This window comes from Populus nigra, chromosome 13 (assembly GCF_951802175.1).
Source record: "Populus nigra chromosome 13, ddPopNigr1.1, whole genome shotgun sequence".
Classification (NCBI taxonomy): Eukaryota; Viridiplantae; Streptophyta; class Magnoliopsida; order Malpighiales; family Salicaceae; genus Populus; species Populus nigra.
In genome coordinates, this window is record NC_084864.1 from 741,749 (window position 1) to 767,085 (window position 25,337).

Below are 25,337 nucleotides of genomic sequence, written 5' to 3' on the forward strand. Positions count from 1 at the left end.
AGAAAAAAATATTAAAAGAAAAAAACACAAAGAAAAAAGAAAAAAAAACCCATAAAGATAAAAAAACAAAAAAAACAAAAAAAATTAAAAACAAAAAAGATAAAAAACAGCTCAGATTATTTTAATATATGTTATTATTATTATATTATTATAAGTATAATTATAATATACAAGTACAGGCGTAGGGAAAGCTACCCACGCCTTTTAGAGTATTGTTAGTATATATATACGTTTTTATAGTACAAATCCAGAAGAATAATCATCCCACACGTTGCGGCAAAGCTTTGTACACTTAAAGTAAGGACGTGATGGTAAAGTGAAGACTTGCAAGGCCTTTGATTCCATAACGCTGAAGACCTTCCTTTTGTGAAATTTCCACGAACCATCTCACATTTGAAACCAAGAAAGAAGTTTTACTGGAGGAGGCCTGTTCAAACTCACCAGTGAAGTTACTGTTCGGCAATAAATATCAAACCACACAATGTCTCTTGTTATCAGTTCACTTTTCTTGTTTTTATTCACTTGTGTTCGTACCTCTTCAATTAAGAGATTGCTTTCCCTTCGCAAGGCTAAGCCCAAATGAGGTTCAATTTCTAGCAATTTATGGTTGGAGAAGCAGATCAGGTGAAGAATATCCGATTAATAGTCCTCTCTTGTCTTTCAGCTCATATGATCTAGAGAATTTCACCCTACAGCCTTGTGTAATTTTTTGATCTCATGGCTTCTTCTTCTTCTACATCAACCATCAACCTTCCAAAAAAACATCATGTCTTCCTTAGCTTTAGAGGGGAAGACACCCGTGTTGGTTTTACCAGCCACCTTCATGCAGCTTTGGAACGGAAAAACATCCTTACTTTCATAGATAATGACCTTAGGCGAGGAGAAGAAATTTCTCCATCACTTGTAAAAGCAATTGAAGACTCCATGCTCTCTGTGATCATTTTTTCCCAAAAGTATGCTTCTTCCAAATGGTGCTTAGATGAGCTATTGAAGATTCTTGAAAGCAGAAAAATTAGAGGGCAGATTGCTATTCCAGTATTCTACGCGGTTGATCCTTCTGATGTAAGAAAGCAAAGTGGAAGCTTTGGAGATGCATTTGCGCAACTTGTAAAGAGGAAAGCTTTGGAGATGGAGGAGGAGCAAAGTTTCAGAGCTGCTTTGAACGAAGCTGCCAACATATCTGGCCATGACTCAAGGAAGATCGAGTAAGCTTTCTTTAATTAATGTATAATGTTGGTTGATTCATTTATATATAGAGGGTTTTGCTTGCATATAGATTTTGGTTTTCTATTCTAAGACATCTATTGATTTGATAATTTGATGTTTAAATAACTTTTTTTTTTTTTTAATTTCAATGATCTGAAATGAGATTGTTTCTATCCAGAATAAATATCTTCAAAACAATTATGAATAATTGGACTAAATTGAAAGACTTTTATCAATAAGAACTAAATCAGATGCTTCAACCAATTCAAGGAAAATCAAATTAAAATGGTTGGCTTCGACATATTAATATATTATGTGAAGAAAAGCAAAATGAGCTATGTCAATGAGCTATCTTTATATTATATTATAAACTAAGTGAAAATGAGTTTCACTCTAACCCAGACAGAAAATCATTATTAAAGCTATAATGACATGATAAATTAATTTTTCATTTTCTATCTTTTATTATGTCCATTCCAATACAAATATATGTTCTTTAAATTTGTAGGTCCGAGTCTAAATTTATCGAGGAAATTGTCGAAGATATTCTGAATAAATTGTGCAAAATCTTCCCCGTCCACCCCACGAATCTTGTTGGAATTGATGAACACGTAAGGAAAATTGAATCGTTGTTGGATATGGAGACGCAGGATGTTCGGATTGTAGGAATATGGGGAATGGGTGGTATAGGCAAAACAACTATCGCTCGAGCTGTATATAACAAAATTTGCACCAAATTTGAAGGGTTTTCCTTTATGGCGAACGTCAGGGAAGAATTAAAAAGACGCACAGTGTTTGATTTGCAAAGAAGATTTTTCTCGCGAGTACTGGACCAGAAAATTTGGGAGACGAGCCCTTTTATAAAAGATAGCCTTCGCCGAAAAAAGGTGCTCATTGTTTTTGATGATGTAGATAGTTCAATGGTTTTGCAGGAATTGCTACTCGAGCAACGTGATGCATTTGGTCCTGGAAGTAGAATTCTGGTGACAAGTAGGGATCAGCAAGTGCTAAACCAAGAGGTTGACGCAACATATGAGGTCAAGGCATTGAATCACATGGATGCTCTTCAGCTCTTTAAAACGAAAGCCTTCAAGAAGACCTGTCCCACAATTGATCATATACATTTGTTGGGCAGGATGGTGACCTATACAAAAGGCAATCCACTGGCGCTTGTAGTTCTGGGCTCAGCTCTCTGTGACAAAAGCAGAGAGGATTGGTACAGTGCATCGAATGGGTTAGGCCAGATTCAAAATGTTGAAATTCTAAATGTGTTGAGGGTCAGTTTTGATGGACTGAATACGGAGCAAAGAAGTATTTTTCTTCACATTGCATGTTTCTTCAAGGGAATCAACCGACTCCATTTTACAAGAATATTAGAGAATAAGTGTCCTGCTGTGCATTACTATATAAGTGTTCTAATTGATAAATCTCTCGTATTGGCTTCGGACAACATACTAGGGATGCATGATTTACTACAAGAAATGGCTTATAGTATTGTTCATGACGAATCTGAGGATCCCGGTGAACGTAGCAGGCTTTTTGATCCTGAGGATATCTATAAAGTATTGAAGGAAAACAAGGTTAAAGTTAAACTCATGACCTTTGTTTCCCTCTTTTTGATAGATATTTTTACCTTGCTTCCACATGTTTTATGAATTATTTATTCTGTCTTTGATTTCAGGGGACAAAAAGAGTTAAAGGCATATGCCTTGACATGTCCAAATCAAGGAAAATGAGCTTGAAAACTGATTCCTTTGCAGGGATGAACTGTCTTGAATTTCTCATATTCCATAATCCCTCTTACTTCGAGGTCGAAAAAAACAGAGTGCACCTTCCTCACTCTGGCCTTGAATATCTTTCCAATGAGCTTAGATATTTCCACTGGGATGGATTCCCTTCCAAATCGTTGCCACAGGATTTTAGTGCTGAAAACCTCGTCCAGTTTGATTTTTCTGAGAGCAAGGTAGAGAAACTTTGGAGTGGAAAACAGGTATGCTGCTAACATTTCTATCTATGGATTATAGAGTACCAAATTCTAATCCTCTCAATTTTTTGCAACAGAATCTTCTGAATTTAAAAGGAATCAACCTCAGTTCCTCTCGGTATTTGACTGAATTGCCAGATTTATCAAAAGCTAACAATTTAGAGTATATAAATCTTAGTGGTTGTGAAAGTTTAAAAAGGGTTCCATCGTCCTTTCAACATCTGGAGAAACTGAAACGCCTTGATCTTACTGACTGCCATAATCTAATAACTCTTCCTAGAAAGATTGATTCAAAATGTCTCGAACAACTTTTTATAACAGGTTGCTCAAATATCAGGAATTGTCCAGAGACTTATGCGGATATAGGATATTTAGACCTAAGTGGGACTTCTGTAGAAAAGGTGCCCTTGTCAATCAAATTGAGACAAATTTCTCTGATTGGTTGCAAAAATATTACTAAGTTTCCAGTGATTTCAGAAAATATAAGAGTGTTGCTTTTGGATCGAACTGCTATAGAAGAGGTGCCTTCATCAATTGAGTTTCTTACGAAACTTGTGTCTTTACATATGTTCGACTGTAAAAGGCTATCTAAACTCCCAAGCAGCATCTGTAAATTGAAATTTCTTGAAAATTTCTATTTATCTGGTTGCTCAAAACTTGAGACCTTCCCAGAAATCAAGAGGCCTATGAAATCTTTGAAAACACTTTACTTGGGTAGAACAGCAATTAAGAAGCTACCATCATCAATTAGGCATCAGAAATCTTTGATATTTCTTGAGTTAGATGGAGCATCTATCAAAGAGCTAGCGGAGCTTCCACTTTCATTGTGTATTTTATCAGCAAGGGATTGTGAATCATTAGAAACCATATCAAGCAGCACTTTAAGCCAATCGATACGTTTGAATCTTGCAAATTGCTTCAGATTTGATCAGAATGCAATAATGGAAGACATGCAATTGAAAATTCAGGTCTCTCTACATTCCCTCTCTCTCACACGCATAGTCGATTAGATTTACTTATTCTAATAATATAATTTCTGTCATACAGTCTGGAAATATTGGAGACATGTTTCAGATTCTTTCACCAGGAAGTGAAATTCCACATTGGTTCATTAATCGAAGTTGGGGATCTTCAGTTGCCATTCAGTTGCCCTCAGACTGTCATAAGCTCAAGGCAATTGCTTTCTGCCTGATTGTTCACCATACAGTTCCATTAAATGATTTGCTTCAGGAAGATAAAGCCATAAACATTAAATGGCAATGCCATGCCAGAAGTAATAATTGTGAACATGATGATATCATTTTCAAGACAGAATGTGAGATATATAACTTCCAGGATTCAAAGATGCGTGACTCGGATCACATGTTATTGTGGCACGAGAACTGGAAAGAAGATTCTTTCAGTAAATACTCTGACAAAGAAATTACATTTGAATTCTACCCGAAAGCAAAAGCGAAATCTTTCGATCGGAACACCTCAGAGATGGAGTTGCGTGAGGTTGAAAAGCATTGCAAGGTGAAAAGCTGTGGGGTCTATCTTCTATTTGATGAGAATCCACATCTATTCAGCATTTCTGATGAGGATTTGAGTGACCAAGAAGATGATTACTATTCTCTTTGTTCCAGCAGTTCTTCTGTTGAGGATTCAGGTGATGAAATTGATCATGAAAATGGTGATTCAAAATCCTGCAAGACTAGCCCAGCAACGTCTTTTCTCTCCCACCGAAAGGGTTATCTCCTTCTTCTATGCTTCTTGACATTTGCTTATTTCTTTCTCTCATGGACATCCCAACTTTGTTTTGCACCTCAATTCATTCGTAAGTTGCCTTTTCTACCTTTACTACTCTTACAACTTATTTTCTTCTTCTAAAAAATGTATAGCATAAAATTATGAACAATAATTGTCCGGTCCGGAAAGTGTTTTTAGGTTCTTGTTTTTGTGGGATCATTTATTTTGCAGTTTTAGGAGAAATAATCAAATGTTAAGTACTCATCAAGATTATCTTTGTTCTCTTCTCTCCCATTTTCTGTGCAGCTCCACCACCAACTTGAGCTTCGAAACAGAGTGATTTCCTATTTCCTCTACTTCCAGATCTCGAATTTCAGGTGATAATTTAACACTCAATTTACCACTTTCATCATTTTACACACACCCAAACATATGGTTGGGAATTGGTGATATTTAGTTGCGATTTTTTGTATGTTGAGTCTTTGAAATTTGAAGTTTTGGACAGCTCCTATTCAGGTTTATTCAGAGAGCAAAGCAATGAGTGAAGCTAAAAGTTTGGCAACAGAGCTTACTAGCATCAGATGGATTTACTTTGTCAACACCAACTGATAGACCTGTTAAAACTACTGATTGTGCTCTTTTGTTTTACGAAGGTCCTTTTTTTGTGATCGATTTATTTGGTCTGCTATATTTCAACTTGTGCTCGGTGACTCTGACAAGAGTGATATTATAGTTGTCTTGCCTTCATTCTTGTTGCTGATTGTTTCTGATACCTAAGGCTATTAGTACGTAATTTTGCATCTACTTTTTTTGTTGTTCAGATTCATGAGTTTATTCGTAGTCATACACTGCAATCTTGTCTTGTAACAGTGATCAATCCTTTTCTGAAGGAGTTTCGAGTAGATATTGAAAATTGACAAGTTATAATTGAAAGTTTAGCTCTTTGTTTTTCATTATTTTTTCAATACATGTCGATACAGCTGTTTCGGGTCAAAATGCTATGAGAAAGTTGGATTAAGATGTGTTTAAGATTGTGGCTGAGTTTATTTTTTAAAATATTTTTTATTTAGAAATATATTAAAATAATATTTTATTATTGTTTTTAAAATTTTATTTTTGATATTAGTATATAAAAATAATCAAAAAAATACTAAAAAAATTGACTTGGAGCAAAAAAAAATATTAAAGTGTTTTGGAAATTATAGTCAGGCCACGATTATAAACATTATAAACAAGCTCTAAACTTGTGCTTGATCCCAATCATAGGGTGTTTATATGGTGAAGATTCAAGAATCAACCATGACTTGTTGAGAACCAATACATATCTGTTAGATAAAAAGAGAATTTGTGTTTGTGTTGGACTTTTTAATTAGAATCATTATTGAATTATTTAGAATTCCTGTTAGATTAAATTTTTTTTTTGAGTACTTTAATTCATTCATGGTCTAAGATTTAATGCCTACAAATAAATTTGTAATCACAAGTATAATTCATAAGTATAAGTATAGATAATTACGAAGAAGAGCTCATAGTTTATATCTTCTAAGAAAACACTTAATGAAAAATATCTTTTCTTTTAATTTTTCATTGTGTTTTTAGCTTTATTCTATAAGGTTGTGTTTGTTTCTCGGAAACCAGTTTTTGAAAAATTATTTTTTAAACTTTCCTGTGTTTGTTTGTCATTAGGAAATTGGTCAATGAAAAACACTTTCCAGTCAAAGGAAAATTTGGGTTGGTTTTCAAAAAAGTTTTTTTTTTTAATTTTGGACGGAAAACACTTTTTGAAAGTTGTAAAAAATTTAGAAATGTCATATTATTTGATGATTATATCAAATTTGATCTTCAAACTTTTGATTGTTATATATATTTTGTTTTGAATATTTGTTTTTCAATTTTATCCTTTAGAATTTAATTTTTATATTAATTTTGGTTCTTATTTTTATAATTGTTATTTGTTTTTCCCTTATTATTTTTTAATTGAAATTTTTTATCTATCAAATTTGATCCTCATTCTTTTTATTGTTACTTATTTTATTTGAAATAATTTATGAAATGTTAATTATTATTATTTTAATTTCTTCATCTTTCAATTTTTTTAGTTTTTAGATTTGATCTCTATTATTTTTATTATTATTTATTTTATTTGAAATAATTTATGAAATTATATTTTTTTTTCAATTTCATTCTCATTCAACTTTTAAATTTGTAAGATTTGTTCCTCATTATTTTAATAAACTTGAAAAAAATAAAACATTAATAAGTTATTTTCCAACTCATTTTCCATAACATAACCAAATACTGAAAAATGTTTTCCAACTTTTCCATTACACTACCAAACATCGAAAAATAATTCATTTTTTCAGAATTCATTTTCAAAAAAAAAAAACTACTTTCCAGCAACCAAACAGGACCTAAGTTTATCCTTTTCTTCAAGAAGTGGTATTAGAGCTTATGTTTAATTATTTGAGATAGTGATTTCAAACTTCTCATTTCAATGTCCTTGTTTGATAAAGGATAACTATGAGACTTGGTGTATTCGAGTAAGAGCTTGGTTAGGTTCTTAAAATGTATGGGAAACAGTTGAAAAAGGCTCTGAGAAGCCTATAAAAGAAGTAACGTTGACTTAAGCTTAAAGGGAGGTCAGGATCGAGAATAATTTTATTTTTACACTTTTTATATGGATATCTAATACTCCCTTCACTAATATTTTTCGGATTAGATAGTACATAATTAATAAAAAAACTTACCCCAATATAATAATTCATTATACGTAATCCCTAGGCTGAAGATCTATATATCTATGAATGATCATCCATTACTGATATCAAACACATATAAAAGAATAATGAAAACATGTATAAATAGTACTATTAATTCATTATCAATTATCTACATAAACTTGAATTTCTATACATTTACCAAAAATTTCAACTCGACAATAAATTTAACCAAATATAAAATATAAGTGTTAAACAAGTCATTATTTATTTCATCACAAAACATTTAAGTCACAAATTCAACATAAATTTTATCAATTTACAAATAAATATAATTTTCCAAAATTTTAAACAAATCCTAACATGTACAAGTCATAAATTCATATAACAAATTTGTATGAGAAAAAACTATAAAACAAATAAACACCCAATCAAAATACATATACTATAAAAAAATTACAAAAAAAAAATGGACATTTTAAAATTGAATTCAAACAAAAAAAATAGATTTGCTTAATTAAAGTACAGAATCCTAAAAAAAAAATTGAATCAGAACTCGAATACTGATAAATTGAATGTTATGATGGCCGAATTTGTTGTGGGGGTTGAATTGTGTCAAGATTGAGAGGGAGGGGATATTTGTTGCAGAAAAAAATGTATAAGAAAAAAAAAGAAATGGAGGGAGAGAAGAGAGTCAATCCCCAGGTCATAAATTAAATATCATTGAACTAACATAATTATTTTGTCGGTCATTCTATTTGTAAAAACATCACGTCACCATATGATTTATCTTTTTGAATCCTACTATAATTATCTTTTTTATTCTTTCAGTATATATTAAAGAAATGTTTTTGTCAATATATTTTCAAACATACTTTATTGTTAAGTTAATTTCTTTAATAATGATGTCTTTAAAAGTTATACGTTATTTTCATTTTTTATTTACTTGTTATAATTCTGAAAATTTTTCTATTAATATTTACCGATAAATACAAAAGTAAAAAATTATATCAATAAAAACCATCACAATATACCAAGAAAAAGTTTCTTCGTTTATAATTATCAATCTTCCGACAGTAGTTAATCAAGTGACAAGATTACAAGGGAAATTCAAAAATCAAAATTAAGAGCAGTACCGTAGTTCCCGTACTTCTTGGATTTCTTGCCTTGGTACACCCCGGAGGGCACCGTCCCGATTGGACCTCTTAATGTGGGATCAGAAAGATATTCTTGGTAATGTTATCTCCATCTCCTCTCTGAGGTCGACTTCAATACTGCACTTAATAACCTAGATATATAGAAAGACACAACCTCAAAAAACACCGAGTTGACAACCAGAAACAGCAGTTCGAAGCCACGTTGTTCCATCATTCTGTAACTTCAAACGGTTCTTTAGAGCATACGCTTCAGGGTTATCTCTAAGGGACTGATGGAAGCCAGATTTCAGTGAAAAAACAAAGACTCCTGTCACGTGTAAGTGAGGAAAAGAGTGAAAAATATCAATAATACGACTAGCCATCAAATCACAAAAAAATGCGGCAAGCCATCTAATCGCCGACCAGCTAAGCACTCCACGCACAGCAGACGACGCATATCTCCTGACAAAATAATTACTCGCTTGGAAAAAATCTCACGTAAAGAAGAAATATTTGTAAAATAATCTCACGTGATTTTTAAAAGCCAACTTGTGTTTTTAGCCAATGTTTTCTTTTGCTTTGCCGTGTGGTTGAGGCAACTCTGTAAAAACCTGATTTCTTTAATTTCTTTTTGTTACGGATAGTTGATTCCCCGGTAAAGATGTGTTTGGTACAAGAGATTGTGACTGGAAATTTTCATTTGCATAATGTTTAGTGTGCTAGAAACTAGTTTTAATTTCAACTAGATCAAAGTCCCACCTCTCTCATTGATTACTCTTGTATTTTCAAATCCCATCTAAGTCCATATGTTCTCTAAAGTAACTCTCTTATCAACTCCTAATAAAAAGTTGTCTCGGTAGAAGACATAATTCTTTGGGAAAAGTGTTTCGAGTGCCTCGAAGTCATCCTTAATTATTTCCTATCTTTCCTTCATTACAAGATCATTTCTTAAAGGTTGTATCCGCTCGTATCCTCTGAATTCAGAGGGAGAGAACGGTGAGGAAGGAAAAATGAGAGAAACCTCTCTCTCTCTCAGGAGTGGCGGAGGCCTCATGGACGTGGATCTGCTGCTGCACATGATGGTTAGGGGAGAGAGAAGCAAGAGAAATAGGGTGACCAGTTTTTTTTTTATCACTTGGTGTAATTACTGCATCATATAGTAACATTTGTCTATAATTATATGTAATGGAATTTAATCCTTTATTCCCAGTGTGGAAAGAAATGAGAAATTTAAATGAAAAACCTACGTAAAATGAGTAGAAATTTAGGCGTTTTTCGGTTTTTGTGTTGTATGCATTCTTAAAATTTCAAAAATGATAGATATTGTTTATTAAATTATTTTACAATTAAAAATATACTATTTTTTTAATTTCTTAAAATTTATTTTTATATCAACCTATAAAGAATATAATTTAAAATTAAAATAAAAATAAAAAGTAATTTGAAGTAAAAAAAATAACAAAACTGTTCGATCTCAAGTCGAACAGGAACTATATAAATAACTCCCGAGTTACAAGAATTAGAACCTCCCAAGGGATTTCAACCACTGATAGGGTTTACATTATTCCTGCTTTTATTCAAAGTCACAATATTTATTGATACATGATACAACGAAGCATCAAGAAACCTAGCACATCAGAGAGCTATATATGAAAGCCCTCGTTTATTTCCGTACATTATTACAGCATATAATTAAGAACAACATCATGAACATAGCATCGACGCCTTGACATTGTATCCATGGATATTTTAGAGAGAAGACAACTTATTTCTTCCCATAAGAAGTTAGATTGTCGTCTCTGGTTTAACAAAGATGCCAATGGCGTCAAGGTAGTATCCAGCTCTTCCATGGAATCCAACTACCGTACTATGATTTATCGGGATGGAGAAAGGCGTGCCAGAAGCTCTTCCAAAAGGTCCATAAGTAGCCCTATTTGTAGTAAATGACAGCGATGTGATCGTTAATAAAGAGTTGTAATTGCCATATGTCCCACTTATGGATGTCAGGTGTTCAGAAGGCCAGTTAATAAGAACCTGCAAATAATGCAAAGCAAAATAGATATATTTTATTTAGTAGTTTATGAACCATAAGTGCCTTGTTGTTTGCTGCAGGGTCTATAATATTATTTTCAAATGCTTGTTTCAATAATTATTTTCCATACATGAAACAATAGTCCTAAATAAAATTAGACAGGATTTTTTCTATCGAAAAAACTTGACACGCCACAAGGGGGAATACTTACAGTTTTGCTTTCACCAATATCATTAGGGTTTTTACCGCCAAATTTTCCGTACTCTTGGCCATTGCCGTCTTTGAAAGAGAGGGACTTGATATTGACTCGTTCATGAACAATTATCTCTTTTATCCAGCTTCCCACCGTAAAGCTAAAAGGATCTCCACCTGGACCACCCCATGGCCCAACTGAAATGCTTCCATTTGAATTTGCCTGCACGGAAAGCAATAGTCAAAGTCAATTATTTCTGTTGTTACTGGCCATATGGCTCGACTCACCTTCTATCCTGCATTGCGACACTTGGGCGAATGTCTAAAAAGGATACATGTCTAAGAAATACTAGACGAGGCTGTAAAATGTCACAGAAAAATGGCGTACTGATATATAGAAGAGGACGCTAGCTTAAAAGAAAACAATATTCATAAAATCCATCTATATATATATTCATCCAAAGAGAAGTGAAACTTTGAGACTCAGACGAGGACGCATGCTTAAAAAGAAAACAAGCATCAATAATAACCATGCATATTTACTGATAAAATATAGTTGAATGAACTTACAGGTGTCACAAAAATACCGAGTGCATCAAGGTAGGAAGCACATCTCCCATGGAATCCAACCACGGCGCTATCTGCTATAGGGATGGAGAAAGTTTCACCAGGAGCTGTTCCAAAAGGTCCATATGTGGTGAGATTTGTAATGAACGATAGGGAAGTGATCACTAATTGTCCTTCGTAGCTTCCATAAGTCCCGCTTATAGATTTCAAATGCTCTGAAGGCCATTGGATCTCAATCTATACAAAACACAACGCGCGCATAAAATAAAAGGTAAGTGCTGCTGATCTATTAATATTTTTATTTATTTTTTTAAAGGCAGAACGTATTAAAATTATAAAGGGAAATGAAGTACAAAAACATTCAGCAAGAAACAGAGATAAAAACCCCAAAACAAAGATAAAAAGGATAAAAGAACCCAAAAAGAAAAACAGAACAGACAGATTATAAAGGATCTACAAAAATGGTACGAAGTCAGTAATAGGATTTTGCCAATCCATCAGCTATGGAATTAGCCTCCCTGTAAATGTATTAATATATGAATAGCTAAGCCACCTTTTTCTCTTCACCCCTGTCATTAGGGTCGTTGCCCCTGCCACCGAATGTCCCAGAAACCAGGCCACTGGCATCTTTGAAGGAAATGGACTTGATATTTCCTTCTACACGGAGGACTATCTCAGTTATCCCATCGGTTGCCCTGTAACTCCAGCGGTCGCCACCTAAACCTCCCCATGGTCCCAATGAAATGATTCCTTCCAAGGATGCCTGAGCACAAACCAGTAGTCATCATCAAAACACAAGTATCTATTAGCATGTGAAGAAAATATACCTTAGATAGTTTCATACCATTTGCTTAGACGAATATGTTGAATGTTGGAATGTATCTGCTGTTTATGTGGTGGTTAGTGTAATTGTGCGGGCGGTATATATAGACGGATTAGAAACGGAGGGAGGTACATATCAAGGTTGTCAATTCTGTTTCGATAAGTGTTTCGTTTTTTCAATTGGAACAGAATGTTTCAGTTTCGGAGTGTTTCGGCGTACCGTTTCGGGGTTGTACTGTTCATATATATATATATATATATATATTAAACAAACATAATTCAAATTCAAGATAAATTAATTATAAATTATGCTATACAAACACAATGTCAAACAAATATAATTTCAAAATTTAAAATATTTCTAAATAGTCAAGAATAAATAGATCTTTAACTTAAAGTAATTCAACTTAAACAAAATATCAAAATATTATGAAAGTAAAATGTTTTAACACAAATATTTTAAATATAAAGTTAGGTCAATGTTATTAAGGCTAATGAAATCTAAAGCATCCCTTGTTTTACTCAAATTCCTACAAAATATAAACATGAAAAAAACAACATGAATATAAACCATATATATTAGTGATAAATCTAATTTTAAAAAATTAATATCATTGTTAATGAAAATAGTAATAATAATTTTCAATGTTATTATTAATATCATTGTTATAGAAAATAGTAATAAAAAAGAGCTTTTTATAATTGGGTGGTTTAATTAATTAAATTGAATAAGGTTCAATTTGATTCAATGGCTTTTGAAGAGCGGAACGGAACATGTGGAATGGAACCGGAACGTTTCGGGCGGAATTTAGCCGAAAAATCCGGAACGGACTGAGATTTAAAATGAGATGAAATTTATTCCGTTTTGTTCCGTTTTTTGAATTGGTATGGAACGTTTCGGCCATTCCGGACGGAACGGAACGGAATTGAAAATCTTGGTACATATAGACAGATCAAGAAAAAACTTTCCCTTTCTTTGCGAGTTCTAGTAACGAGAGATTTTTTTTTTTATCAACCTTTTAAAACCCTTCAAAAGCCTTCTTTTCTTTAAGTTACTCCAATGTTAGAGGGTTCTGGAGGAAAACCTTATTATTTTATGAGTATGCTTTTAATTATTTGTGAAAATTTTCTTAATAAGGGAATTAAATCCTAAACTAACATAAATTCAATTTGTGCAAAACATTATTATTCCCTCGAAAAAAAAATGATTAAGTATTTTACCTTCCATTTTCTTTCCCTTGTTTATTTCAAATATCCAAACAATGAGAAGAAAAAGTTATTTATCATACTGGAAGAAAAACGTGCAAAATATTGCAATCCGATAAAGACAAGAAACTTTTTTGATATTGATAAAAAATTACATTACATCTGTTATTGTACGAAAAACGTGCAGTATAAACTTTGATAATGCAATCCAAAAATTTATATGTCATGGACCACTACAGCCAGCGCATATGACAATCAAGTATTGTCTCAGACTTATCGTAAGAAATAAAGAAGGATTTCTTACGTAGTTGCAAACAAAATTTATCATATATTGAATTGTTCATTGAATGGAATATATTCCCTGTTCGCATATAGTACGTGTGAGTTTTTATAAGATTTATCGCCACAAAAAAAGATTTCTTGCGTGTTAATTACTAGATGATAAAACTTGAGTGGTACATGTATTATTGATATAAAGAGACTTGCAAGAGTGTTAAATATAGTGATAGATGGAACACAATTTGGATTAATTTCATATTAAAAACGATAAGAAAAACTTAGATTATTATGGTAATAAGAGAATTTTGCAAGGCGTTTGAGTGTGTCCTCACTCATCACTGATATTGGTGTCTTTTGTCAATTTGATAAAATAATGAACGGAAAGAATTCCATATGAAACCTTGACTTGTAAGGGAAGTGATCAGAGTGTTTTCGAACGAAGAAAGATTTTCTTCAAAGGTGGAATATAGGCTTTAGAAATATAGGACTCCATGTAATTCGCATATAGTGGCTGTGAAATTTTCTATTTCAATATATATATTTTCTTGATAATGGTAGAAAAACCTATCAAACTGGAAGAAAAACGTGCAATAATGCAATTCAATAAGGACAAGAAACTTTGTTTATTGACCCAATACATTGAAGTATATATTCATTGAATGGAATAAAACGTGCAATTCGCATGCATATATATAGGCTTGTATTTATCATTATTCTAGATGGACGTGGTCCAAAAAGACAAACTGTACGTTCCTGCATGTGAAGGAGAAGGATAGATCATTGCATGAGAAATTACTCCACAAGCTTTATTTTCCTGCATGTAAATCATTATACTTTTAAGTTCGGTAATGCTCCAATCATGTCGACGGACATTATCTTTAAATCTTTTTTATTTTTATATTTTAAAAATATTTTTTTAAAAAAATTATTTATTTATTTATTTTAAATTAATATATTTTTTGAAATATTTAAATTATATATAATTTGACAAATACATATAGCTTTTATTCCCTAGACTTTATAACCTCTCCCTGCAGCGAAACACCAGCCTCGCGGATATATATAATTTGACAAATACATCTTTCAACCTATCCTGGAGAAGACCCCTCCGGCCTCGTGAAAACTGCATGAGGGAGAGCTTGATCGCAGAGCTGCAGCGTGGTCTCATTTTCTCAGATGGTGCAAACCACAAGTTATGAAAATTCCACAGCTCTGGCATGTACTCAGCCCAATCAGGTTGCCTGCTCTTTGATAGTCTATCGGCCACTGAAAATAATCACTCCCCTGTTCTGCTATGGAATGGTTATGCCCCCCCAAAAGTGGACGTGTTCATATGGTTTCTTCTTCATGGCAGTTTGAGTACACGAAGTTTTTTAGCTGAGAGGAGAATCATTAATTATGAGGAATCTCACTGCTCATTCTGCTGCAAGAAAACGGAGACAATTAATCATCTTTTCCATCGGTGTCCTATAACATGGTCTCTTTGGGGTCGTTTCTTGAACTGGTTCGGGTGCTTAGGTTTTCTGCACAAAGACCAAAATCAAAATCTACAGGAATGGTCCGGTTTGATTAATGGAAATTTTCAGCGACATGCTATTACCCTTCTCTGTAAAGGTCTGTACTGGTCAATTTGGATAGCGCGCAACCGCCTAATCTTCGAATCCAAGGCTCCGGATTGGGATATGATTTTTGATCTCACATTTCACCGTTTGGCCTTCTGGTTGAACTCCTCAGTTAGAACTTTCAACCATACAGACTCAGATCTTTTTAGAAATCCTGAATGTATTATGAACTGGACTAATTAATTAGGTCCCTCGTCGCTTTGGACTTCTCTTTTCTTTTATATTCCCATTTTATTTTATCTTTTGTTCAATTCCACCTACTTGATGAGGCTGTTTAATATATAATTCTCTCGTTTACTATCCAAAAAAAATTTGACAAGTTATATTTAAAAGTTTAGCTCTTTGCTTTTCATTATGTTTTCAATACATGGTCGATACAGCTGTTTCGAGTAAAAATGCTATGACAAGGGAAATGCAATGTATTTTATTTGCTTTTCATCGTCATCCAAAAGATGGAACGAGTAGACAAAGAGAATGTTTAGAAATGTGGTTGAAATTGTATTTTTTAGAAAAAATTTATTTTTGTGTAAAATTTGTTTGTTATGTTTTCGAATCGTTTTGGTGTATTGATGTCAAAATAATTTTTTTAAAATAAAAAAAAATATTATTTTAATGTATTTTGGAGCGAAAAATCAACCGTTATCACATTTCCAAACATCGATCTCAAAGTAAAAATCTCGCGAGTCGGTTTAGATTTGGTAAATGGCTCTGTTTATCTGCATTTTTGGTAGAATTTATCCTTGATTTTTTACAAGGTAAGGATCTTTTATTATGGTTGACTCTGTATAAATAACTCCCGAGTTACAAGAATTAGAACCTACCGAGGAACTGATGCGCTTAAAAAGAAGATCAAATTTTCAGTACTAAAGGGATTTCAACCACTGATAGGGTTTACATTATTCCTGCTTTTATTCAAAGTCGCAATCTTTATTGATACATGATAAAAACTAGCACATCAGAGAGCTATATATGAAAGCCCTCGTTTATTCCCGTACATTATTAGAGCATATAAGAACAACATCATGAACAAAGCATCGACGCCTTGACACTGTATCCATGGATATTGTAGAGAGAAGACAACTTATTTCTTCCAATAAGAAGTTAGATCGATTGTCGTCTGTGGTTTTACAAAGATGCCAATTGCATCAATGTAGTCGCCTCCTCTTCCATGAAATCCAATCACGACCGAACCTTCAATTGGTACGGAGAAAGAAGTGCCGGTAGCAGTTCCGAAAGGTCCATGTGTAGTAAGATTAGTTATGAACGATAGTGATGTGATCACCACCATTCCAGCATAATCTCCGTATGTCCCAGTTATGGATGTTAGATGCTCTGAAAGCCCATCAATCTCAATCTACACATAAGTTGCATCATAGAAAATTGTATATAGTATTAGCTTAGCTAAATAAGGAAGAGAAAAGGAAATGCTTCATTTGATTTGCTATCCTATGCAAGCCATAAATGACATACTCACTCTTCTTTCTTCACCAGTGTCATTAGCATTATTGCCGCCAAATTTTCCGTACTCTTGGCCATCGCCGTCTTTAAAAGAGAGGGACTTGATATTGTCTCCTTCATGAACAATTATCTCTTTTATCCAGCTTCCCACCCTAAAACTAAAAGGATCTCCACCTGGACCACCCCATGGCCCAACTGAAATGCTTCCATTTGAATTTGTCTGCACGAAAACCAAAAGTCATAGTCAATTATTTCTGTTGTCCTTCGTAGCTTCCATAAGTTCCGCTTATAGATTTCAAATGCTCTGAAGGCCATTGGATCTCAATCTATATACATGGCACAACGTATAATAAAATACAAGGTAAGTGCTGCTGATCTATATATATATATATATATATATATATATATATTCTAAACGCAGAACGTATTAAAATTATAAAGGGAAATGAAGTACAAAAACATTCAGCAAGAAACAGAGATAAAAACCCCAAGGCAGAGATAAAAGGGATAAAAAAAAGAAACCCAAAAAAAAACATAACAGATAGATTATAAAGGATCTGCAAAAATGCTACCAAGTCAGTAATACGAGTCACCCAGATTTTGCCAATCCATCAGCTATGGAATTAGCCTCCCTGTAAATGTGTTAATATATGAATAGCTAAGTCACCTTTTTCTCTTCACCCATGTCATTAGGGTCGTTGCCCTCGCCACCGAATGTCCCAGAAACCTCGCCTTTGGCATCTTTGAAGGAAATGGACTTGATATTTCCATCTACATGGAGGACTATCTCAGTTATCCCACCGCTTGCCCTGTAACTCCAGTGGTCGCCACCTAAACCTCCCCATGGTCCCAATGAAATGATTCCTTCAAAGGATGTGTCGCACGTCAAAATCCGCGCGGCGTCCCTTGGCGATTTTTTTATTATTGTTATTTGTGTTTTGCTTGGTTCTTTGGAGTCGCTACCTAGTATTATGGTCACTAGGAACCTATGGTCTGCGAGAGTCTGAGTAAGGGACTGGTTGTACAAGGGGAAGACGCATCACCCTCAGTGCACCCTACCTAAGGTAAGCTGCATTGTTGTTTGATTATTTCTTTCTAGGTCGAGTTTCTATTTGTTGGTCTCTTCTAAGGTTCAAGGCAGATCCCCCTAGTCTCTACCTTATTTGGGTTAAATCCTAACAATTTTAAAGTCTGAATTTTAAAATTTGCTTTTATTTACACCTTGTATCTTTAATACCCGAGAGTGTACTTTATCGTGTAATTTTACACCCCACAAATATTAAAGTCTACATCTGAATCCTAGGAAATAAGTTTGAAATAAAAGTTTGACATTTTGGCCAAATCCTAACAGATGATCATAAACTAGTTATGATATCCATTTTTTGGATTTTTTTTAAAAAAAAAAACGTGAGAAAGATGCAAAAACTTTTTTTTTTTTTTTTGGAAACAAACATGCTTGGAAAATTATTTAGGACTTGGCCGTATGCATAAAATATATTTTTCTCAAATTTTTTTTTTGGAGAAACCAGGTATTTTAATACCGGACTTGTATCTTAACGTGTAAGTATACAACCCAATATCAAGCAACCTTGGTAAAAACAAATTTAAGAAAAACACATTTTTTTGAAGTGATTTTTTAATTTTTTTTGATTTTTTTTTATTTTTTAATATCTAATAATTATTAATTAAATTTATTTAAAAAAAAATTTAAAAAGAAAAGTGGGCTGGACCGGGCCAAGCCCTTGGTCCGGTCCAGGACCCTTGGGTTGGGCCGGTCTCGGCCCAACAGGTCCTATTCTTTTTTTTTTTTTGGGCTGGGCCAGACCCGGCCCGTCTGGCCCAACCCGTTCAAGTGGCTAATTAATTAGCCACTGCATGCAGAAATGAATTCTGCATGCAGTGGCTATGCAGAAACGAGAGAGGGGAATAAGGAAGTTACCTGGAGTGGAGAGGAGAGAGTCGGCGACCTGGCTGGTGGTGCGCGGTGCGACTGGAGGCGGCGAGGACGGTGGCGTGCACTGGTCCCGGCTGGAGTTATGGTGGAGAGAGGGAGAGAGGACACCGTTTTGATGCAGAGAGAGAGAGAGAGGGACTGTGACTGTGGCGCGGTCGCCGGGTGATGGATGGGATGTGGTGTCTCGTGGGAAGGACGGTGGCGAGATCAGTGGTGGCGGCTGGAGACCACGGTGGAGAGAGAAAAGAAAGAGGGAGGCTGTTTTTTCAGTAACCGGACAGAAAATATGGTTTTTTGTCAACTTTGAGCTCCGTTTTCTCCGTCCCCTGAGCGTGGAATTGGCTCCTATTTATAGGGCTGGAAAGAGGGTAATCTTGTCTTCAACGGGGAAAAATTCTCAGCCCTTGATTCGACTCGAGGAATCCAAACCGTTGGTCCAAAGTGTGCACCTCGAACTGCCAAATTTTGGCAATCCAAGGCTGCAGACTGAACGAGGTGGCCACTTTGGGCCAATAAACGAAGCCGTTTAAAAGTTTTTCGACCCGACCGGACCATTCTCGAGGATAAAGGGGTTTCAGGTGGACATTTTGGTGCACGCGTTGTCGAATTTGGAGGAAGAAACGAGGCCGAAAACAAGGCTTGAAGTCGGCCACTCGGGCAGCTTAGTGGAGAAGAAGATGAACAGTACCAGGCGACGCGTCGCCTGGTCCTGCCCCCCCCCCCCTTTTTTTTTTTAACGCATGAAACGACGTCGTTTTGCCCAAAACGCGCCGTTTCATTTAAATAAAAAACAGGCGCCAAAGCGCCAGATTTCACATCAATCCTTCCTCTTGCGCGCGTTTTGCGTTTTGGTCCTTGGTCTCGGATTGCTTCAATTAAGTCCCTAATTGGCTGTTAAACTTTCAATGTCTTCAATTTGGCCCCCCAGATTTTGTCAATTTGGCCTTGCAGTTTGGCGCCTCTTGCAGTGTGGTCCTTGGCTTTGGATTTTGTCAATTTAACCCCCAATTGGCCCCAAAACTTCAATTTTCTTGCAATTTGACCCCTGATTCCAATCAATTAACTTGGTAAAAATTAAATTTGGTCTCTTAAAATTCCAATCTTCTCCATTAAGCCCAAATTAGGCTCCCAAACTTAATTTTTCACCAATTAAGCCCCAAATAAAATTAATTTGACCCATTTAAAGTATAATTAAGTCCTTGCACTTAATTAATTCCTTCATCTGGACCTAAATTAATTCTTAAACATAATTAAAATTTAATTTGGCCCATGATTAAATCAAATTGGCCCATTAAAAATTTAATTATGTCATTAGACTTAATTTTTATGCAAATTCGTCCAACACTAATTTAATTTGACCTTTAAATTTGCACTTTTTTATTTTTGGGCACAATGGGGCGCCAATAATTCCTTCATCTGGACCTAAATTAATTCTTAAACATAATTAAAATTTAATTTGGCCCATGATTAAATCAAATTGGCCCATTAAAAATTTAATTATGTCATTAGACTTAATTTTTATGCAAATTCGTCCAACACTCATTTAATTTGACCTTTAAATTTGCACTTTTCTATTTTTGGGCACAATGGGGCGCCAATAGGTCTTGAATCTCCTTCAAAAATTGCGACTTGGTTTCCCGGCCTATTTTGGCAGTCTTTCTTGATCAGCTTTCTCCACATTGTCAGCCTTTATTTTATTTTTTCATTTTGATTTTTTTTATTTTGAGAGAAAAGTGAATTTTGGGGAAACATCCAAAATTGGGTGATGACAGTTGCCCCCCTCTTTACAATGCTTACGATAGAAAGTCTTGTAAGAGACTTTAGGTAGTAAGCGTTGTAAAGAAGAAGAAAGAAGAAGAAGAAGAAGAAGAAAAAAAAAAAAGGGATGAGAGATGATTGACTCATCTTGTTGAGGAATGATGAATCCTGTTGAGGGTTAGAGAGCGCAGTCGAAAGGAGGTAGGGTTAGAAAAACACACTACATAAAAGGTTAGGACTCGAAGGAGCTCTTTTATAAAAAAAAAGAGGCAGGGTTGGACAACGCACTACCTAAGGTGGTTGATGGCTCTAAGGCGCACTAAAGGAGGTATGGTTGGAAAACACGCTACCTAAGGTGTGGTGGCTCGAAGGCACACTAAAGAAGGAGGGATGGTTGGAAAACACACTACCCAAGGTAAGGGCTCTAAGGCGCACTAAAAAGGAGGTATGGTTAGAAAACACACTACCTAAGGTGTGAAGGCTCGAAGGCACATTAAAAAGGAAGGTAGACAGGGCTAGAAAGCATACTATCTAAAATGTGAGGGCTCGAAGGCCCACTAAAAAGGAGGTATGGTTGGAAAACACACTACCTAAGGTGTGATGGCTCGAAGGCACATAAAAAAGGAGGTACGGTTGGAAGACACGCTACCTAAGGTGTGATGGCTCGAAGGCACATTAAAAAAGAAGAAAGTAGGGCCAAAAAGCATACTATCTGAATGATGGGGGCTCAATGCCCGCTCAAAAAGGAGGTGATGGTAAGACACCGATATGTCGAGGATGCATCGTGATGAATATGCATGTATACTTACCTGAGAAATATAGGTCCCCTCTTCTTCATGGTGTCCTCCTTTCTTCATGGAGTTCTGATTTTCTCAAAAGTTTGAGTCTCTGATAGTAAGCTTTGATGGCTGCTCTCGCTCTTGCTTACTCGAGTCATATCTTGTGATCTTGACCCCTAGAAAAGACTCGATGTCATTATACTTCTTTGTCCACCGCTCCTTTATCTTGAGGGTTGCCAATTTTGCCCAATAGTTTCTTAGAAAAGGAATCGTGGAGCCAACCCTATGTGTTTTGGTAAATTGCTCTCCAGCTTGATCATCCCCCCAAGTATTCAAATCAGGTTTGAGGATGAGGCTAGGTGGAGAAAGGTTTGGTTTTTAACAAGGAGTTGTTTTCTTGCAGAGTTTTTGGGATTTCAAAGCTATTCCACGCACAGAAATCATTTTGACATCGATTCAAAGTAGAACTCATTCTGACAAAATTCAAGTGATTCCTATGGAGAGGTTTTCAGAAATGATGGAAACTTTTTGTTTTTATTTTGATGAAAAATATGAAGTGACATCGGGTTGGTCACTGTTTTTCAAAGCATTCATTTTGTTTGCATGAATAATGTTTCAGTTCGCATGAGAAAACATTGCCTACCGATCCAGATTGCTCGTCTTTGATCAGAAAGGGCTTGATTAGGCACGTAATGTAGGCTTGGGCTATTGGCTATGAAGAAAAGGATACTCGTAGGCTCAAAAGGTGTTTAAGGGACTTTAAGACTAAGGATCACTAGTGCTTATATCCCAAACTCTTTTGTTCATGTATTTATGGACCCTGGAATTGATTAGTAAAATGGTCCATGGTGCCCCCCAGTGTTGGGCTTGGGCTCTTTCTCTTTGTTTTTCATCATTTGATTTTGAGCATCATTGCATTGGCTTTTTTTTTTTTGCTCAAAATTTTTGGATCCTTTGGATTTTTCTTTATGCCCCCCAGCTTTGTACGGGCACCTTCGATGATTAAGAATTTTCTTTTATGCCCCCCAATATTGTTTGGGCACTTTCATCGTTGAAGACTTTTTGCACTTGCCCCCCAGTATGGGGTGTGATCCTAGCCAAGGTTATTTCCCAAAAAACACTACCAGGCTCAAAAGAGGACTGCAAAGGATATATTTCAGCCTTGTGAAAGGATTATAAAAAATGGCCTTTCTTCATCTCAAATGCATGCATTTAGGATTGGTAAGCCTTGCTTTCATGCGAGTATGCAGAGTGATTTCTCATTATTCATGCAAATAAAACCCAGCTTTTGGAGTCACTTCATGTTTTTTTTTTTTTTTTGTGAGTGTCAGGATATCACTTGAATTTTCAGAACTTGTTTGTTAGAACAAACATCTCTTTGATTTTAGTCTTGTACTAAGACTTTGAATTCCCAAAAAATCTTTATCAAAACATGGGATCATGCATAATTTTAGAGGGGGGGAATACACTAAAGAAATCTTGGCCAAACTTCAATTTCATTGATTGATATAGGTAAGTACATCAAGCATAGTACTTCTTTACAACATCTGAGTTTACAGGCCTTGGTAGATCCCTTCCATCCATATTAGTCAGAATTAAAGCCCCTCCAGAAAAAGCCTTTTTCACCACATATGGCCCTTCGTAGTTTGGTGCCCACTTGCTTTGATCTTCTCCTGATGCTAGTGGGATCTTTCTTAACACCAAATCCCCTTCCTTGAACACCCTTGGTTTGACTTTCTTGTTGTAAGCTTTGGCCATCCTGCTTTGATATAACTGGTGATGGCAAATAGCTGCTAGTCTTCTCTCAGTGATCAAGTTTAGTTGCTCAAATCTTGACCTTGCCCATTCTGATTCGTCCAATTCTGCATCCTTCAGAATCCGCAGTGATGGGATTTCTACTTCCAAGGGTACAACCGCTTCCATTCCATATACTAAAGAGTATGGGGTGGCATTTGTAGAAGTTCTGACAGTGGTACGATACGCATGAAGTGCATAGGGGAGCATCTCATGCCAATCCTTGTAGGTGACTGTCATCACCCAATTTTGGGTGATTCCTAAAAAAAAATCAAAAAAATCAAAAAATCAAAAAATCAAAAAATAAAATAAAATAAAGACTGGCAATGCGGAGAAAGCTGACCAAGAAAGGCTGCAAAAATAGGTGAAAATCAAGCTGCAATTTTCGGAAGAATTTCAAGGTCTAATTGTACCCTATTATGCCCAAAAATAGAAAAGTGCAAATTCAAAGGTCAAATTAATTGAGTATTGGACGAATTTACATAAAAATTAAGCCTAATGACATAATTAAATTTTTAATGGGCCAATTTGATTTAATCATGGGCCAAATTGAATTTTAATTATGTTCAAGAATTAATTCGGGTCCAATTGAAGGAGTTAATTAAGTGCAAGGACTTAATTATACTTTAAGCGGGTCAAAATTAATTGGAGGGCTTAATTGGTGAAAATTAAGTTTGGGAGCCTAATTTGGACTAAATTGAAAAATCAAAGGCCCCAATTTAATTTTTACCAAGTAATTGATTAAAATCAGGGGCCAAACACAAAACTTGAGGGACCAATTTTGAAGCCCGAAAAAATACTCTGCCTATAAATAGCCTTCAATTTCAGCTAAGAAGGGGGGGCATTTTTGACAACAAAAAAAAGAGAAAAAATCTAACCCTAACAAACTTAATCTTCTCCTCTCCTGAGGCAGCCGCCGCCCCCCTTTCCCTTTGTTTTTTTTACAGATTTTTCCTTCTTCTGGCCGGCCAAGGAAACCAAGCACCCCCATTCCCCTTTGTTTTCCTTCTTCAGCCGGTTTCCCCATTTTCTTCTTCTTTTCCAGCGGCGGCTCCCTTCTCTCCTTCGCCCACAGTTCGGTCTCCTTCCCTCAAACCGGCAGCGCTGAGCCACCCAACAGCCTCCACAGCGGCAGCCCCGTTGTCCTCTTATCAGTCTCCTCTCAGCTCCACCACAGACCAGCCAAGACCGGTCATCCCTTTCAACTGGTCGGTCGCAGATCCACCCGCCATCAACGACCCAACAGCGGCCAGCAGCGAACCCGACCGTCGCTGCTACCACCAGGAGGGGAGATCTCAGCACCGCCATCCTCTCCATAGAACCTGCCGGTCACCTGAACTGAAGGAGAGGGAGACGCAACAGCAACAAAAGAACAGATCTGCCGATCTAAAGGAAAAGAGGGAGGCAGATTCAACGACCCGAAAACCTGTGATTGTTTGTGTTTTCTCTTGTCTTTGCAGGTCACCGACAGTACGGACGGGAAGAGGAGAAGGAGACGATCCCGATCCACCAGCTTGCTGGTCTTCACCGGCGGTGGTGCGTGGACCCACGCGCCGCTAGTGGCGGTGGCGCGTTGGAACACGCGCCGCCAGCTGTGCCTGCGTCCAATTCCTGTGCAGAAGGGTTCCTTTGCAATTTCTGGAGTTTTGGGGGACTGATTTGTAAATTTTGTTTAATTTTGAATATTCTGTAATTTGTATTATGGATGTAAAAAAGAAAAAAAAAAGAAAACAGAAAACAGAAGAAGAAAAAATATAATATAATAAAAAATGTGTGTTTGTGTTTGTATTTTTTATTATGTTATTGAATTATAAAAAAAAACAAGAATGCATGTTTGTATTTATTTTAGGAATCTTTTTACAATGAGACGGCAAAAGAATAAAGAAGGATTTAATATTTTGATTGGATCACGGTGTAGAAGTACAAACTTGTATGGAAGTTGTATTTCTAAAATCCGATGAAAAGACAAAATTTTTAAAACTTCTTAACACATCAAAGCCACGAAGCAGCTTACCTCAGGTAGGGTGTGTTAGGGGTGCTAATACCTTCCCTAACCACAATCAGTCCCTTACCCGCGAATCTCTGATGAGACCAGTCAACTCG

At 35.5% G+C, this 25,337-nt stretch overlaps 1 protein-coding gene and 1 pseudogene across 3 annotated transcripts; one reads left to right on the plus strand and one right to left on the minus strand.

Annotated features, from left to right (window-relative positions):
* The first annotated feature begins 323 nt into the window (after positions 1–323).
* On the plus strand, positions 324–5,871 carry LOC133671615 (disease resistance protein RPS6-like). 3 transcript variants are annotated; one of them, XM_062092420.1, is made up of 7 exons: positions 324–1,205; positions 1,715–2,786; positions 2,888–3,196; positions 3,268–4,158; positions 4,238–5,006; positions 5,225–5,295; positions 5,414–5,871. In XM_062092420.1, the coding sequence occupies exons 1-6, from the start codon at positions 718–720 to the stop codon at positions 5,239–5,241; spliced, it is 3,546 nt and encodes a 1,181-aa protein (XP_061948404.1). In that variant the 5' UTR covers positions 324–717; the 3' UTR covers positions 5,242–5,295; positions 5,414–5,871. The 3 variants fall into 3 exon arrangements, with proteins under 3 accessions (XP_061948404.1, XP_061948406.1, XP_061948403.1); XM_062092422.1 differs by having other exon boundaries at positions 5,435–5,871; XM_062092419.1 differs by having other exon boundaries at positions 325–1,205; positions 5,424–5,871.
* Positions 5,872–10,227: 4,356 nt separating this feature from the next.
* Positions 10,228–23,444, minus strand: LOC133671439 (mannose/glucose-specific lectin-like; annotated as a pseudogene).
* Positions 23,445–25,337: the final 1,893 nt, after the last annotated feature.

Coding starts and splice junctions, on each gene's coding strand:
- LOC133671615 (XM_062092420.1), top strand. CDS start 718: ATGGCTTCTTCTTCTTCTACATCAACCATCAACCTTCCAAAAAAACAT. Junction 1,206..1,714: donor CATGACTCAAGGAAGATCGA/GTAAGCTTTCTT, acceptor TTAAATTTGTAG/GTCCGAGTCTAAATTTATCG. Junction 2,787..2,887: donor AAGTATTGAAGGAAAACAAG/GTTAAAGTTAAA, acceptor CTTTGATTTCAG/GGGACAAAAAGAGTTAAAGG.